This window comes from Panthera leo, chromosome B3 (assembly GCF_018350215.1).
Source record: "Panthera leo isolate Ple1 chromosome B3, P.leo_Ple1_pat1.1, whole genome shotgun sequence".
Lineage (NCBI taxonomy): Eukaryota > Metazoa > Chordata > Mammalia > Carnivora > Felidae > Panthera > Panthera leo.
The window spans coordinates 30,463,982-30,481,955 of NC_056684.1; the positions used below are offsets into that span (position 1 = coordinate 30,463,982).

Genomic DNA, 17,974 nt, shown 5'->3' on the forward strand with positions numbered 1-17,974 from the left:
CTAGGAAGAGGGCAGGCGGTGAGGGCCGGCGGGGGGGGGGGGGGGGGGGGCGGGCGGGCAGCAGGGAACGGGGCTGGGAGGAAGAAAGAGTGTGTGTGGAGGGGCAGGGAGAGGCGGGAAGGATCGAGGAGCGAGCGTATGGCGGCCAGGCCCCTTCCCCTGCCCGGCTAGCCCGGGGGGTCCCTGCCCCTCCCCCGCCCCGTCCTCATATCATCTTCATGTTGAACTTGCGGGGCGCGTCGGCAGAGCTGATGCCTGCGTCCGACTTGCGGGGCACGTACTCGATCTCGATGTTGTGCTTCGTGTTGCCTTTGCCCCGGCTCCAGAGAAAGAGCAGCACCAGGCAGAAGAGGACGACGCCCAGGAAAGAGATGAAGCCCATGGTGGTGGCAATGATGAGGGTCTTGATGTCGAAGGGGAAAGGCACGGTGGCTCGGGTGCTGTTGGCCTCTCCCTCGCCCGGCTGGTTGGAGATGAAAGCGAAGGTCTTGTTGGGCTGATGGGGCCAGTCGGGCGAGTAGCTGCGCACATGCAGGTGGGCCGGCATGGAGTCGTTGCCGCCCGCGTTGGCCGCGATGCACAGGTACGTGCCATTGTCCTGTACCTGGGCGTAGCGCACCTCCAGCGTGCCGTCGGGGAAGACTGTGAGCCGCCCGTTGCTCTTGGCCGAGACCAGGTGCTTGCGGGGTGAGAGCCAGAGGATGGCGGGCGGCGGGTCGCCATCTGCCCGGCACACAAACTGCACCGTGTGGCCCTCGTCCACAAACACCTGCTGGGCTTTGCGGTCCCGGATGCGGGCGCGGCGGCAGGTGAAGTAGTTGGGCAGGAGCACGTCCGGGAAGTCCTTGAACTCCTTGCCCTGGACGAATTCGGGCGTGGCACAGGTGGGCTGCTGCCGGTTGAAGTTGAGCCGCCAGCGGCGCCGGAACACCCACAGGAGCCGGCAGTCGCAGGCCAGCGGGTTGGAGTCCAGGATGAGCGTCTCCAGGTTGCCCACCGAGTGGAAGGCTGACTCCTCCAGTGTGGTCAGCTGGTTGCCCGAGACGTTTAGCACACGCAGGTAGTTGAGGCCGCGGAAGGCATAGGGCTCCACCACAGCCAGCTGCCCGCCCACCAGCTGGATCTCCTGCAGCCGTAGCAGCTCATGCAGCATGGAGCCCTCAATGGTGCCGATGGGATTGTAGGAGAGGTTGAGGAAGCGGAGATAGACCAGGTGGCGCACAGCCAGGTAGGGCACGGCGGTCAGATTGCAGTGTGTGATGGACAGGGATGTCAGGTTGAGGCCATAGAGGCAGTTGGGTGTCATGGTGTCCAAGTAGGGCCAGTGGGAGATCTCCAAGACCTTGAGCCGGTACAACCTCTTGAAGGAATAGTCCCGGATGGCGTTGATGTTGAGGTGCCGGAGCCTCAGGACGATGAGACTGTGCAGGTGGGACAGCGCCTCGGTGGGGATGGAGGTCAGGTTGCATTTCTCCAGTGTCAGCTGCTCCAGGCTGTTGAGGCCGCTGAAGGCTCGGTGGGAGATGTAGACGAGGTCGTTGTCGCCGACCTCCAGCGACTTGAGGTTGTACAGGTCCTGGAACATGTAGTCCAGCAGGATGACGATCTTGTTCTCGCTGATGTCCAGTTTGGTCAGGTTACTGAGGCCGGTGAAGACGCCCAGGGGGATGAGCTTCAGGCGGTTGCTGCGCAGCCCCAGCGTCCGGAGGCTGAAGAGGTTGTTGAAGGCGCCGGGCTCCACGGCACTCACGATGTTCTCGTTGAGCTCTAGCTCTTCCAGGTGTGGGAAGCTGGCGAACTCGTCCTGGTTGAGCGTTTTGATGCGATTCTTGCCCAGGTCCAGCAGGCGGGTCTCGGTGGGGATGCCCTCCGGAACCGCCACGAAGCGCTTGCGGTGGCAGAGCACGGCGCGGTCCTGGGCCGAGCACTCGCAGCGGGGCGGGCAGCCCGTGGCGGAGCCTGACAGCACCGAGCCCAGCACCAGCAGGAGGATGGGCTGCCAGCAGGCCAGGAGGGGGCTGGGCATGCTCCTCGCGCCCCCCGCCAGCATCCTCTCGCTCACCTGCAGCCAAGAGCAAGCACAGGACAGAGGGGGCGGTTAGAGGAAAGGGTCTGTCTGGACCCCAGTCTGTGCCCTCCTGCCCCTGTTAGAATGTCCCCGACACGGAGAGCTGGGGGTCCACAGTGGTATAGGTCGCTCCTGGAACCCCACAGTGAGGTCCCGATGCCCAAGCCGGAGAGCCTCCTGCCACCCCGTGCTGCTTCCTCCCTGCTCCCTATCCTGCCCAGAGCACTCCCAAGGAATTTCCCAGCACCCCTGGGATTGAGGGGGTTCCCTGAAAGGACAGGGTCACCTCAGAAGAGCCTGACATCGGCACCCCAGGTGGCATCCACCTCCTTTACAGTTTACATTTTACAGGCAATGTGATCCAGGCACACACCCAGTACCCCACCCCACGCCCCGAGCCTCAGCTTCCCCTGGTGCTCATCAGGGAGAAAGCCGGACCTGCTGAGTGGCCTCGGGGCTCACCGAGGGAATCAAAGGGGCCCAAAGGCTGAAGCCTCTGGAAACAGCCTGCAGAGGAGCATGTCTGGTCCCCAGGCTGTCAGGCCAGGGCTTCTGAGGCTGCTGGGGGCCACCCTCTCAGCCTTTAGCCTGAACTTCCTCAGGCACAGACACCACGGCGTCCTCCTCACCAGCACTGCAGCTGAGTCCCCAGCCCAAGAGTCCTAGGATATCAGCAAACCCAGTGGCACCTGTCAGTGTGCATTAATTTGCTTCCCAATGGGGTTTCTGGATCAGTGGAGGGCACAACCGCCAGAACCCAGGACTCTACCCTGATGCCTCCCATCTTTCTCTGGGGGTTCCGATCACACTCCTCCTGGAGCCGGGGTTCTGTGAGGCTGCTAGTCTGAGGTGGGAGCATTCAGATTCCCATAGCCCAGGACGGCAGCGGCAGCTGGAGGCGCCCGTCCACACTGTGGCACTGAGGACGCAAGGCTCGTTACAGCTGGGCCCTGAGGAACACGACGGGCTTGGGTGGCCGTGACAGGGGTAGTGGCGCCAGGAGGGGGCCCAGCTTGAGTACAGGCTGCAGGTGGAGTAAGCAAGGGGTGTGCGGGAGTGAGCCTCCCCACCCCCTCCACCCCCGTGACTCTCCCCCAGCTGTGTTGAGAGGCTACTTGCTCCCACCTGTGCCCAGACTGCCTCTGCCACCTCCTCCTTCCCTCCTCTGTTCCACCCCATGGAACAGCAAGGTCAGCAGGGAGCTAGGAGGGCTAGTCTGGACTTCTTGAAACCCCAGGGGTTGGGCCAGGTGGTCTCTGGGGGCCAAACAATAGCCCAACTGCTCACATGCCACCCTTGGGCCTCTGCCCTGTTCACACACCCCACACACATGGTGCCAAGGGGGGCTCACCACAGGAAGGGGACGCCCAGGCTGGGAGGGCCCCACATCTCTGCCCCTGATCAGGCCCTTCTCCCACCTCTCCCAGCACACCCTCACCCCGACACACACCTGTACAGAGCCTCTGCTTTCAAGGCCACAGGTCTTGTCACCCACACTTCAACTCTTCAGGCAAGGGGGGCTCAAAGAGCCTGTGACTGCCCAAGGAAACCCAGCCTGTAGAAGGGGGTGGATCTGGGACCAGAGCTCTAGTCTGCGAGACATGCCACACAACTTCCGGTGCTCCCGCAGTCTCCCAGGGCTGACAGTGCTCCCTGGTTGTTGATCGACTAAGTGACTGATTAACCTGAGAGGGCTCTGGGTGTTACTGACATGTTATGGAATCTGCAAGGTTTTGTCATCCCCAACGGCTTTGCCCACCCCCCTCCCCTCAGCCCCTCTCATCCTCTCTCCAGACTCTTGTGGTTCAGCTTCCCCCACCCCACCCCCACCAGGCCATTTTCCACAGTCACACATGCTCCAGTCACCCACCAGAAAAGCAAACATCCTGACAGGCGATCAATAAGTAATTGCGCCGGCAGCTGGGGCCGGCACGGGTATGAGGCTGGGGACCCGGAGAGGTAAATAGGACTTTTAGCGCCCAGCTCAGGGCTGGGCTGGTGGGCGAAGTGGGGGCTGCTGGAGAGGGGGCTGAGGACTGACGGGGGGACAGAAATGGCACAGGGCACCTGAGACGCTGGTAAGTCCCTCACATACACGAGAATAAAGCATTCAAAGCCACCACCACCCTGCCTCAACCTACCCACGTACTCCTCTGCCACCAGTCTGCTCCGTGAAACCACCCAGGTGTCCCCACCTTGTCCTGGCTCTAAACCATCTGCTTTTGGAGGACTCTCCCAGCCTCCTGCCCTAGCAGCCTTTGTGACCTCCCTTTCCAAATGTCGCCTCCTCCACGAAGCCGTCCGGAACCTATGCAGTCAGAAATCATCTCTTTCCCACGACACTGAAGCACCTTACACTTATTAGTAGTGACGTTACGTAACTGCTGTAGAGCACACCTTGTTCTAAAAATAACTTGAGACAACTGACAGAAAACATTATGCAACAAGATAAAAAGGTAAAGCCAGCCAGTGAGGAAAGAATCCCACGAAGTCATGCATAGCGACTAAAGGTGAGAGCTTCCTGGGAACCTGAACAAAGAGGCAAATACACTCAGCTCCTCAGCGCCTGGCGCCGCGCCCATGATGTATGCTTAATCCTGGATCAAACAGTCACGGGTGCTTCTGTCTCACAGAGCAGCGCCCAGGGGTGTCCTCTGAAAGAATGTATGCAAGAGTTTGTGCAGGGGTTGAGGCCCTGTGAGTGAGCAGGCCCGCTGAGCAATGACAGACCGGAGAGTTCACATACGTCGATGGAAAAGCATTGCTTGGTGTGGCTGCCACACTCCAGCCTGGCAGTTAGACCCGCAGACGACAGGCCATGCTCCCCGGGACCAAGATAGCTTCAGAAGGGTACATCCTCCTAATTGCCGCATCCCTCACCTTTTACATGTGGCTGTCCTGAAAGGTGGGGAAACTGAGGCCTGGAGAGGTTAAGAAGCCTGCCTGAGCTGGCACGGCAGGAGCACAGCACACGGGGCCTAGTCTCCTGGCCTGGCACTCCCAGGGGGCCCCTGTCATTGAGGGGTGCTGACAGGGCTGTGTCTGAGGGGGTCACCAGAACTTCTGAGTGGGCAGTGTGCTCCTGCCTTCCTGGCAGGGCGAATCCCGCTGGTTACTCCTGCAATTGCAGAGAAGTGTTTTATGCATTTTAATCAGCGTTTTATTTTGGATCCTTGCCCCCTGAAGGGCTTCCCACAAGGGCAAGAGTTTAAAAATTGGACCAATAAATACAAAGGGAATAAACATCGAAAGCAGGCAGGTGGGCAGGCAAAGGGAGAGCTGTGCCCAGGGCACAATGTTCAGACCCCACAGCAGCCTGAGCCCTCCCGATCCCAGAGTCGTGAGAGAAGCTGAGCTGTCAGACCTGATCTGCAAAGGGCTGCCTCCACCATCACACTCTCACTCCTATCCTGGGGCATATATGCCTGGCTCAGTTGCTCCCCACTCTGGCCCCAAATGGTTCTTCGGCCACCCCTGCTCTGCTGTGTGACCTTGGGCAAGGCCTGCCCTCTCTGGTCTATTTCCTCCCAGTACAGTGAGGGGCTGGATTCCAGGCTCTCTGAGGGAGCCCACAACAGAAAATGACTTTCACCAGCTAGAAAGTCAACATTCTCAAACCTGGTTAGAGGAGGAGTGGGGGCTCAGGCCCCAAACTGCAGTTCCACCGGGCCCAGAAGGATCTATCTGAAAGGCTCCCCAGTGGGCCTGTCCCCTGTGGGGCTCAGGATGGGGAAGGGGACTGGTGGGGACAGAAGGGGCATCAGATCACCCGTGAGTAGACTTGGGGAGAGGGTGAGGGTCATTCCATCTCCTAAGGCAGCATTCAAAAGAGATTATTTTGTAGCCATTTGACAGATAAGAACTCAGCCTTCCTGAAGGGAATTCATTCACCCTCAGGCCTAGGCACAAAGTTAGGGGGCAGCAGAGCTCTGTTCCCCCTGGTCAGCTTGCCTGCCTGAGAGCTGCCTGGTGTGAAGCGGGAATTCTGGACACACAGGCAGAGCAGGGAGGGGCAGGCCTGTCAGGGCAGTGCTGGGGAAGACCCCAGGGTTGGGAGGGGGGGCATGCCCTTAGAGAGCTCAGGTAGGCGCCCTGCCCCCCAGACCCGACCTGTTCCTCGACTGTGCACTTTGAACACTCTGAGTTTCTTCTCCTGTGCCTGCTGCCATTGTCCGTGCTAGAATCTCACCTAATTTGGGGTGGGCTGCAGCACAGAATGGAAGGTTTTGTCATTTTAGGTTTATGGTATCAATATTTCATGGTGCTTCCACTCAGCACTCTTCAGGGAGTGCAGGGCTCCCCAGAACACACAGGCACAAGGTCCCTGGCATGGAGGTGCCCGCGGCCATTGCTGGGGGCTCGGGGCCTCTGGGTGTCAGCCTGGCTTTGTGACCTGAGCAATCGCGGTGGGCTGTTGCCCCTCGTGCAAATGAGGTGGGCATATGCCCCCTCACCTCCTGTCCTGACATCCTACTACGACTGGGTCTGCAGCAGGAGCGAGTGAGGAGGGACGAGGGACTTGGCGGACCTGGGGAGGGGGCTGAGGGCATCAGAACGTCTGCCTACGGCCCTATCCAGCTCTGCCACCAAGAAATGCGTGGAAGAGCAGAAGAAGAAAGGTGACAGCAATAGAGAAGAAAAGACACACAGAGGGCCATGCAGGAAAGACAGGGAGGAGAAGAGAGAGTCAGAGAACACGGAGGAGAAAGACGGGCACCTGGGACAGTGGGCAGGGAAGGTTGGCCCGGGTCAGGGGAACGCGGAGCGAGAGCTTGCCCCACAGGTTCGACTCCCATTTCCTGAGCTCCTGTGCACACGCTGCATGTCCCAAGCCCTGGGCCCGTTACATCTCCTGTCCTGACCACCACCCCATGAGGTAGGTTGGATTACTCAGAAAAGTGAAGGCACCCATGCAGGGTGACCAAAGAACAGTGGCAGATTCCTCGTGGCCTGCCCTGTCCCCAAGTCCCCGCCTGCCTGGGGTCCCTTCTTTGCCTTCAGCTCCAGGACATGGAGCCACTGGACCCATTTCGTGAAAGGATGAAGTGTGTTAGTGGGAACGGTAGTATCGGCTCAGAGGCAGCCGTGGCCGTGTGGCCGGGGGAGGGGTGGAGGTGGGGGTGGCATGAGGCTTGGCTACAAAGCCCTCAACAGTCACCCTAGGTCGGGGTCTTTCTCCCCTAGCAATGGCTGGCTGTCCACCACGTGCCCAGAGCTCTCACATTCAGCTTTCAGAATCCAGCTCAAGAAGGGGTCACCCTTCTGGGAACCCCTCTGATCTCTGCCGTGTCCGGTGTCCGAGGAGCGCCCGCCACTGCTGTGTTCGCTCTCTCCCTTCCTCCCTGTTGGAGCTTCTGCAGCCTCCTCTGTGTCCCCCAGATTGAGAACCCCCAGGGCAGGGCCAGGGCTGACAGAACCTCACCCATCCTCAAAGGGGCAGAGAGAGCCAGTCAAGCAACTCCTGAGAACAGCCCCTCCTAGGGCTTTCCTGGAGGAGGAGGTGTCATGAGAGCTCAGGCTGAACACAAATACATTTCCACAGGCCAAGAAGGGAGCAGGGGGAAGGCACTTTCGAGGGAGGGAATATGCTAGCAAAGGTGTGCAGGGGTGGAAAGCACCCAGGGACTCCTAATTGCTTCTCTCCTACCCCAAATCCAGATGGTTCCTCCCCGGCTCCTTCTAAAGCCACTCCATTCTAGCTTTCTAGGGCTAATCCCTGCTGAGGTGTGAATGACTGATAATAGTTTAAGGTGTGAGCAGCTAATGGGGGAAACCCAGTCCCTGGCCAGCCTAATTGGGCAAGGGCTGCCCCCTGGCACAGGGAGTTTGAGTGGACGGGGAACCCTAAGAGAGGAAGGTTCCGGTGCCCAGGCTGGCCTCCGGCAGGAGAAATCCTGTCTGTGCGGTCAGCGGGCAGGCAGCATGGCAGCCTCTGTCTGTCTCCTCCTGGGCTGGTCTGCCCGCCTTGGCCTGTCCTCTCCCTCTCCCTTCTCCTCCTCCTGCAGCTGCCCCCCACAGGGAGAGAAAAATCAACCTGGAAGAAAATTGAGGTCATGTCCTTTGTCGTGTATAATTCTTTATTTTCCTCTTGCTCTTGGTTTTGGCAGAGTTGCTGGGCTCCTGGGGCGTGTGTGTGTGTGTGTGTGTGTGTGTGTGTGTGTGTGTGTGTATGTGTTTAGGGGGGTGGCCTGTGTGGGTGTGTGTGCCTGCTGTCCCTCCTCCCACCACTCCACACCCTCCCTTGCCCAGTGCCGCCAGCCCCATCTCTTAGACGAATTTGGAAACTCAAGCCTCTCCCAAAGGTGCTCACCCGGCCTCTCAGCCGCAGCCGAGCTGGAGGGTGCTGACTGGGCACGGGGTGACTGCCTGCCCGTTGGCTAGGCCAGCTGCCTCTGTGTGTGGCCCTAGGCAAGCACCTGCCCCCTGCATGTGAGGGAGGGATGCCTCTGCCCACCCCACAGCCCACCCCCCCGGAGCACAGCTGATCTCAGGAGCTGCTAGCCTTCCGGCCAGCCCACAGCTCCAGGCCATTTTTAGGATAAATTATGAATTTTAATTGTCAAAGCATCTTAGTGTTTAAAGCTTTCTATGTATAGGCTCTGCCCGCCAGGAGTGGCCGGCTTGGTGGGGAGGAGCAAGGGAGGGGCAAGGCCTAGAAAAGCCCTCTTCTGGGTAAGCAAAGGGCATGGGGCTCACGGGTCCCAGGCCTGGGCTCCAATCAGGGCCCACTGTGCACCTGCCCTGCCATATGACCTTGGGTGACCCTGGACCACTCTGGGTGCTGCCTGTCTCTTCACAGACTTCTTCTGAGGTGAAAGTCCAGCCGGGAAGCTAGGAGCTGTCCTGGGGGAAGTGGGAGAAAGCCACTGGTTCTAGGAAGCTTCTTAGTTGTCTGTACTGAGGTCACCTGAGTGGACAGCACCCCTACTTGGATTGGAGCTGTCCCAGGATCGAGGAGGGGTAGACAAGCACCCATGTGGTGACCTGATGGGGCTCAAGGAAAACCCAGGTCCCGTACCCCTACATCTCCCTTCACACCTCCTCTCTGAGTCTAAGATACCAACATAGGCTCAAAGGGGCAAGGAGGTGCCCCGGAAAGCCTCTGGCTCCATCCCCCACCCAGGCCATCTTGGGAGGTGCCTAGCAGATCCCCTCATGCATACTGGTTGCCCCAGTCCTCAGGGCTCCTCTACCTTGGGAACAACTCAGATTGGCCCGTCTCAGGCTTTGGAAGCCTGGAAACCAGCCCTGGGAGGGCCATCAGCCTTGAGCTTGAATGAGGAGGAGCTCACAGCCTCAGAGGCCCACCCAGGGCAGAGAGCAGCTTGCTGAGGGCAACAGTATGGCATTGGAAGGCCAGAGACCTAATAAATATAATGATAATGAGGGCCTCTTGTGTGCCAGGCATTATTCTAAGCACTTGCCGTATAAAAATTCATTTCTTAGGGTGCCTGGATGGCTCAGTTGGTTGAGTGTCTAACTCTTGGTTTCATCTCAGGTCATGATCTTGCAGTTCGTGAGATCAAGCCCTGTGTCGGGCTCTGTGCTGGCAGTGTGAAGCCTGCTTGGGATTCTCTCTCTCCCTCCCTCTCTCATATTCTCTCTCTCTCTCAAATAAACTAAAAAAAAATAATTCATTTCTGCCACCACAACTTGTTGAAGTAGGCCATGTTATTATCCCCATTTTGCAGATGGGAAAACCAGAAGCAAAAACAGGTTCTATAACTTGCTCAAGGTCAAACAGCTAGCATAATATGAACTCAAATGTGAACTTGGTTCAATTTTCACAGCAATCTTATTAGGCTGACATTATTATCCCCATTTTACAGATCAGAAAACTGAGACACAGAGAGGTGATGCAGTTTGCCACCAATTACACAGCAACAGATGGCAGAGCTGGGATTAGGACTGAGGCAGTTGGACCCAAGGCTGTCCTGAGCAGGCTTGCATACTGCCTTTCCCAGATTCAGGTTCAAGGGCCTACTGAGCGGTATGATTGTGGGCAAATGGCTTTATATCTCAGGGCTCCAAACTCCTTATTCAGAAAAGGGGACAGCAGACTTCACACTGCCCTCTCAAGGCTGGAGGCAGAGAATTCAAAGAGAGGGAAGGAAAGAGACATTTATATCGAACCCATATACTGAGTGCTTTGCGGAATGACCCCACCAACCCTCACCACATACCCTGTGAGGGAGGAAGCATTAACCCCACTTCACTGATGAGGAAACTGAGCCTCCAAGCCACTAGTTCACCTGCCCAAGGTTACTGAACTTGTCTGCCTCTATAGGCATGGTAACCCCAGAGACCACCACACAGGTGAGGGGAATTTGGCCCAAGAACTTGAGGGATTTGTCCTAGGTCCCACAGCATCTCAGGGCTAAGGCCTATGAAGAATCCCAGCCTCCTGACTACAGCATCTCTCCCCAACATAATGCCAGACAGGATACCACAATGGGGCTAGATCAGGGATAAGTGAAGGTTTGAGTTATTTCTGCCTCAAGAAGGGGAAAAGATTTAAAAACAACCCCCAATACATCCAAACTGAGGCCCAGTGAATTTTTTTTTATAACATGGACAGTTTTATAAATAAAACCTCTTGCCATTCTATCACCACTGACTACTCAAAGCCCTCTCTGCTCAAGTGAGTCTTGTCCAACCCCTTGCCAAAACCCATTTTCCCAACCTGGTACACGGAAGTCAGAATCAAGGGGTGGGGCGCCCCTCTGGTCAGACACACACAGGTTCCACGTTCTGCTCAGGCACGACTGCTGCCATCACGCAGCTGCCTGCTCGTGAGAAGCCCACGCGTGGGGAGAGGCATCTCCGCAAATCTCTAAGGGGAAGGCAGAGGGTGCAAAGAGTCCAGTGCAAGCCAAGAGGGTGGAGTCAAAACCCACAGGCAGAATCCTAGGGGAGGCCCATTCAGCTCCGTGTGAGGTATCGAACGGAAGACCAGATGGCTCAGGATAGAAGATCTGCCTTGGGAGTAGGGAGTGAGTAGCCTGCCATCAAAGGTATGCAAGCAGAGCATTATGGACCAGGGACACTGCAGGAAAACCCCTCTGCCAGCTAGGATCCACACCTCAGCAGCCCCTCTTAGCTCTGAGATACCCCCATCTCGCACCTAAGTAAAGGGACGTGAGATGGCCAGTCCCTCCCAACTGCATCTCCAGCCCTGTGCTGGGCCGGGCAGAGGAAGCATGCTGGCCAGGGCCCCACTCCCTCGCAGAGACATGAGCAGGTTCTCTGGAGGGGGAAGCAGAGGAGGTGGCAGAGAGAGATTAATTCCCTGAAATGGGAAAAAATAGAAAAACACACACACACCACACACCCTAATAACATGTAATAAGAGGTTGGAGACAAGGAACAATGGCCTGGTAATGTCACCCTGGCGGCAATCAATTTGGGTGTCACATGAAATAGGCATAATTATTCCGCCAGCCCCATTGCTCGTTTCTAACCAGCTCCAGGGGCCCAGGTCTGGGCGGGGAAAGCGGCCTGGAATCAATCGTTGGTGCACCAGGCTGGCAGAGGGAGCAGCCTCAAATTACCTTGCCAGCACCAAGCTTCTCAGCCTCTGTGGGTACACAGAGGGCCTCCTGGGGGGGACCTTGCTAACATCCAGGAACGACCTTGCTCAGCCACCCTTCATTCATGCAATGGGCAAGAGCAATCAGGGAGGACTCCCCGAGGAGGTGAGAATGAAGAAGAACAAATATACGTTTGTTCCATCCAGTATTCATTCTCCAGGTCACCAATCTCTTATTAAGCACTCACCAATGCCATTATTAAAATGGGCTGTGCATTATTAAAATAATGAAGCACGGGCTCTCCCCCTCTCCAAAGCTAGGATCACCTCATGCCCATCCTGGGGGTGAACACAGAACCACGGGGGTTCCTTTGGCTTAACTGTGCAGAACTTAATCTCTCCTTGCTCCCTCCTCCTTCATCGCCACTTCCCTGGGGAATCCTCCTGACTGCTCCTGCCCCTCCCTGAGCTCAGGGCTTGTACAGACAGCACCCCACAACTGGAGATGCTGACGTACAAAAAGGACAATCGCTTCCTAAGCATCTGTTACAAGCTGGCTGCTGCCCTCTCAACCCCCATTTCATACACCAGAAACCTTGAATTCCAGAAATGCAAACCAAGGCCACAATGTAACACCATTTTACACTCAATCAATTGGTAAAAACCGAGAGGGCTGACCATACTGAGTACTGGCAGGGGTGGGGAGCAGTGGCGACACTCCTCTCCTGCTGGGGGGAAGCATAAATGGTACAACCAACTTGGAAAACACTTTGGCACATTTTCTAGTAAAGCTGAATATGAACATGCCCTATGGCCCAGCAATTCTGCTCCTAGCTGTGTGCCCCAAGACACTCTGCACGCTGCCTCAGGAGACAGGACAAGAAGGTTCACGGCAGTATTGTCTGTAAGAACAAAAAGGGAAACAACCCACAGGCCCATCAATAAAAGAATGATAAATACACTGTGTTATGTTCAAACCACATAACATTATGCATCAGTGGAAATAAATGAACTACATTACCATTATCCGCAACAATATAGAGGAAGCTTTACAAATACGATGTTGAAGAAAAAAAGCAAATTCTAGAGGGCTGCAAACAGTTTCAGGTTCTTTTCACAAAGTTCAAAAGTAATACAAACGGAACAATGTCTATCTATTAAAATGCATGATTTTTAAAAAGGCAAGGCGATGCTAAACAGACCGTTAGGATAGTGGCTGCCTCAGAGAAAGAGGCCAGGAATAAAGTGAGGAGAAGCACATGGAAGATGTACATCATTATTAAAGTGCTGGTGTTCAGGTTGGGGAATAGGGCTGCCACGTTTGTTCTATTATCATTATCACTAACGCTACGCACGTTAACTAGTCACCAGGCCATGCCCAGACCAGCGAGCCCTGAGCCCCAGGGGTCGGAAGGAAGGCATTCTAGACAGCTTTGTGGGCTGGGGGCTTTGGGAAAGTCATGCCACCTCTCTGGCTCTCAGTTTTCTCAGCTATAAAATCAAGTCTTTGCACCAGTTACAGGGAAAAGATTGTGAACAAATCACTGATCTAAACTATGAGTAGTGAGCATTTCTGGAGAGTTTACTGTATACTGGGCATTGTTCTAACCACTTGGCATGTTAGCATACTTAATCCTCCTGCCGGTCCTAAAGGTAAATACCCTTGCTATCCTCACTTTGTGGCTAAGGAGACTGAAGCCCAGTGAGATTAAGTAACTAGGCAGAGGTGGAGCTGAGATCTGAACCCAGGGATCTGGCCCCAGGGTCCACACTCAACAAGTTCACTATAAAGTAACATCAAAGGAACCGAGCAAACATGAAGATGAGATTGTTGGGCAGCAGAGCTCTACTGGGCCCACAGCACCCAAGGACGTTCATCCATCCATCCATCCATCCATCCATCCATCCATCCATCCAATGCATAAACAGAGGTCAGTATCAAGAATGCCTCAAATGCTTTTGGAAATGAACCTGCCTTACCACACTCTTTCTACAAAGAACCGTCCCCAGTTCTGGAATCCTCTGTTTTCTGTGTCTCTGCAAAGTCTGCTACCACCTCAGGACCTACTCAGTCTCTCTCCTTCTGGTGGACCCCTGACTACCTCAGCCCCCACAAACAAATCCCATCCTTCTCTGAGTGCCTGTGTGTGCTAAGTGCCCCACCTGGGGCACGCTTGATGTCACCTAGCTCTGTCCATCCATACAGGCTGAAGACACTGTGTCCCCTCCAGGCAGTCCTTGCCACCAGTCAATAGCTGCTCCCTGGTGCCTCCCAGTGTTTTCCCTATCCCAGGGGCAATCAGGGGAGCCCAGGGGATGGGGACAAGATGGCCCAGGGTGTTCAAGGCAATCCAAGGGAGCCATAAGAGGGCCTAGTCCAGAGCTAAACAGCTCAGCCAGGATGTGTAAAATAAACACATGAATTAATTTGGCTGGTATAGTATTAGGTGCAAACCAATGCACCTAATGGTTCTTCACTGTGGGTGCCTGGAGGAGGGGGATCAGTAACTTAGAGATGCTGAGGTACAAGGAGGCTCCCTCGAGGAGGGGCCAGGAGAAGAAGAGAGGAGAGCCTCTGGGTAGGGATGCCTGACCAAGACAGCAAGACAGGTCATAGGGGGGTGTATAGAGGCACTGGTGGGCAGGGAACAGAGAGCCATCAATGGGTAACCACTGGGAAGGCGGGTGGGTGGGGAGGAACCCAGTGGCCGGGAGGTGCCATCTTTCCATAGAGTGCCGCACAGAGGACAGCTAGACCAGGAGACCCTGGCTAGCAAGGCGAGGCTCTGACTGAAGTCACCATCATCTACTGCCTCCCCTCCCTGGCCTTTCACTAGCCCCACAGGACTATATGACACGCCGCCTCACGCCTCCATGGGACCCGGTGTAAATCACTGCACTGCTTCACTTCTCCCCAGGAACGTACCCTCAGCCCCAGTCGTGATCCGCCAGCCATTTGCTTTGGTGGGCACCTGGAGAGCAGCACCAGATGAGCCGTCACCGGTACCAGGGATCCCATCTGGCTTTATGAGAACAATGACCCCCCCCCCCCCCCCCCCGCCCCGCCACAGGAGGTTTCAGGTCATTTGGGATTTGGGTTTTGTTGGTGTCCCTCCGGAATGCTGAGTTTTAGGAAACAATATCTAGTAAAGGAAAAAAACGGGTGCTCAGAGGCAGGGGATAGAGCATCTGACTACTAGGATCAAAGAGGACTACTGCCAGGGGCAGAGCAGTCTCTCCCTGGTCAACACAGGGGCCCTCAGCCCACAAGCCAAGATTCCTGGGCCTTGAGCACACACCCATCCCCCCAAATCTGGCCCCAGGGATTGAAGACCTACTCTAACTCAAGGCCCTGGAGGCACTGCAGCCTTGACCAAGGCCCATCTCATACTTCATTGGCAGGGGGTAGGGGAGGAGACAGAGACAAAGAGCGCATCACAGGGGGGGCTACCCTCACCTTTGCTAAGCCCCCCTCCAATAGGGGCATAGGGGTGCTGCCCGGAGTCCCTATCTGGGTTCTGGGGAGTTCCTGGTCTCCCCCTTCTGGAACCTCATTCCCTCTCTCCTGCCTCAGGCAGTGGGGAGAAAGCAGGCAAGCTGTCCTGGCAGACCAGGTCCCACATAAGGACAAAGGGTCTGGAAACTGCTGACCCTCTCTTCCCTCACCGGCATTCCTCCCTGGATGTGGGGAAGCCCCAGGCGCTATGCCGCCTGGGTGCCCCAGCTCATTGCTCCCTGGGCATGGGAGGCACCGATGCCGGAGCTGTTGCCATAATGGCCAGCAGGGCTGAGCCCAGAGCCACGGGCCAGGCTGGGCTGAGCACCCTCTGGCCGCCCAGGCCACGCAGGGGAGGGCCGGATGGTGGTCTGGGCTGGCAGGGAAGGGGCTGGCCCAGATGGCACTGCCCCCCACCTCAGGGCCTCCTGCACTCCCACAGCACTCCCACCCGCCCCTTCTCCCCCACCAGATTCAGGACCAGGAGAACAAAGGGGGATGCCTCCAGCACAACCAGGGACCGATGGCTCTGGGCTGGGATCCCAGGCAGGAACAGGAAGGGGACTGTCCACTGGGCCTGGCCCCACCCCTCCTCAAAGTGGAAGCCACCTGGAGGGACACATCTTCTGTGGGTGCCTTGGCCACCTCACAGAGAGTGGGGAGGCAGAACAGGACACTCCCTCCTCACCTCCCTTTTCTCAGCTGGTTCCCACCTCCCACCGGCTGCCTCAGAATGAAAAGTGGGGCAGGAGGAGGTGAGAAACCGGGGCTGAAGACAGACAAAGGGAGGCCCCTAAAGGGTTCCTGGGTCCTCCACAATCCCAACTCCCTCTCCTGCACTCTTCCTACCCCTCATTTCACCTTTCCCCCCCTCCTTGGGCACGAGCTGGAAGGGGGTTGCTCCTGATCAGGGGACGGAGCTGGTGCCCAGGCTGGAGCCTGTAGAGAAAACTGGTCCCTCGCCTGCATCCCCCAGCTAGCCAGTGCCCAGCGCTGGCTAGGGGTACAGGGGGCGGGGGGGGGGGGGTACCTGCGATCTAAGGAGAGGGGCAGCCACCCCGCTGAACAAGGGGCTTACCCTCCAGGATGAATGGTGCTCAGAAGGGGAAGGGGGACGGTGGACAAGCCGGACTAGGAACCCGGCAGGGCCCCTCCACAGCTCTGGGATGCCAGCTAGCCAACAAGGAATTTGTTGGGGTGGGAGAAAAGGGAAAGGAAGAGTCTCCATTTCTGGGGCTTGAGGAGGGTCAGATCTGTGACCCCAAAGAGGAATCTGGGTGGCGCTGGGGTGCCCCGCGGCCCCAGGAGGGCGCAACCGGGCCAACGGCGGCCCGCACGGGAGCGTGCCGCGGGGCTGCCGCTCGGGGCTGGGCCGCGGCTGCCGGGCTCACCTGCATGTCGGGCGCACCGTCCGTCCGCTCGGCTCGGTCACCAATCGCATGTCTCCCCCGCCGGGCTTCAGCCCCTGCCCAGCCCCCTCCTCCGTCTCCTCCTCCTCGTCCGACACCTCCGCCCGGCCGTCCACGCGCCCTCGCAGGGCTGTCTGTCCGTCTGTCTGCCCCAAGCGGGCGGGAGCCGAGCCGGAGCCGGGGCCGGGGCAAGGGCGCGGGAGTGGGGAGGCGGGAGGCCGCGGCCCCGGCGGGCGGAGGGGCGGGCGCGCTCAGGACGCGCGACGCGGATTCGGAGAGCCTGGTTCTGCGCCCCGGGCCGGCCTGGAGCCGCCGCCGCCGCCTCTGCCGCTGGGGCCGGGGTCGAGGCCAGGCGCGCTCCGCAGCGGGGCCGGGGCCAGGGCTGAGGCCGGCAGGCAGCGGCCGCGCATGCTGCTCGGAGCCCCGCGCCGGGAGACGGGCCGGAGCCGCGCGGGTGGGGACTCCGCGCGCTCCGGGGCCGGGGCCGGGACCCGCCGCCGCTGCCGCCTGCGCTGTCGCCGGCCGCCCGCTCCGGCTCCCGCACCGGCTCCCGCCCGGGCTCCGCGCTCTGCCGCGGCGCGGGGAGGGAGCGTGAGGAGCGAGGAGCGAGCCGGGGAGGGAGGAGGGACCGAGGGAGGGAGGGAGCAAGCGAGCGGCGGGAGCCGGGCGGGGGAGGAGAAGGCGCGGCCGCAAAACCAAGGAGGGGGGAGGTGGGGTGGGGGGCCAGTGTTCTTTCAGCAGAGGGGGCGGAGAGCGAGGAGCGCCCCAACCACTGCCCTGCACGGATGGGGCAACGAAACTGGCAGTGGGGACGCAGGCGAGGGGCGCGCCAGGCTCGCGCCTCAGCCCGCGCCCCGGAGCACGAGCCCCGCACCGGCCGCGCCCCTCCGAGTCCCGGGCCAGCCCGACCCAGGGGAGTCCGGGCTACGGTCCTCCCTGAGTATGTGCACGCACCCTCTTGTGTGGCCACATACGTGTGCATGTGAGCACGTGAGTGTGTTCACACGTGTTACCCAGGGTCACTGCACACTGCCGTGTGGACGGACACATGCACGTGAACGGGCAAGGCTCCCCACCCAGCCAGGGTTGTTTGGAGGACGGCGTGGGAAGGGTCAGGCCCGGAGCCTCTGTCCTGCCCCTCTTCTCCAAATGTTCGCGAATCTCTATAGGGTCCACATCCTGGCGGCCTGGGGGCCGGGCAGGTAGAGAGGGAAGCTCCGCTGGAACGCGAGGAAGGCGCGCCAGCTCCGCTGCTTTACCCCTAGAGGGGTCTTGCCCCGCCCTTTGCAGCCCGGGTCCCCGCCCAACCTGGCTTCTTGTCCAGCAGAGGGCAGCAGGCTGCTATGGCCGGCTCTGGCCACCCGCACTGCATCCAGAGACCAGCAGAGGGCAGCGCAGAGCCTCAGTCTGGGCCCGCTGTCCCTCCGATCCCAAAGATCCAGGGGATTCTGGGCTGGGGCCACAGACTTAGA

General features: G+C 58.4%; 1 protein-coding gene across 1 annotated transcript; it reads right to left on the reverse strand.

The window, feature by feature from the left end:
• Window positions 1-43: 43 nt before the first annotated feature.
• LINGO1 (leucine rich repeat and Ig domain containing 1) lies at window positions 44-16,696 on the reverse strand. Its single transcript, XM_042941343.1, has 2 exons — window positions 16,485-16,696; window positions 44-2,062 (listed from the first exon to the last, which is right to left on the reverse strand). The coding sequence occupies exons 1-2, from the start codon at window positions 16,488-16,490 to the stop codon at window positions 206-208; spliced, it is 1,863 nt and encodes a 620-aa protein (XP_042797277.1). The 5' UTR covers window positions 16,491-16,696; the 3' UTR covers window positions 44-205.
• Window positions 16,697-17,974: the final 1,278 nt, after the last annotated feature.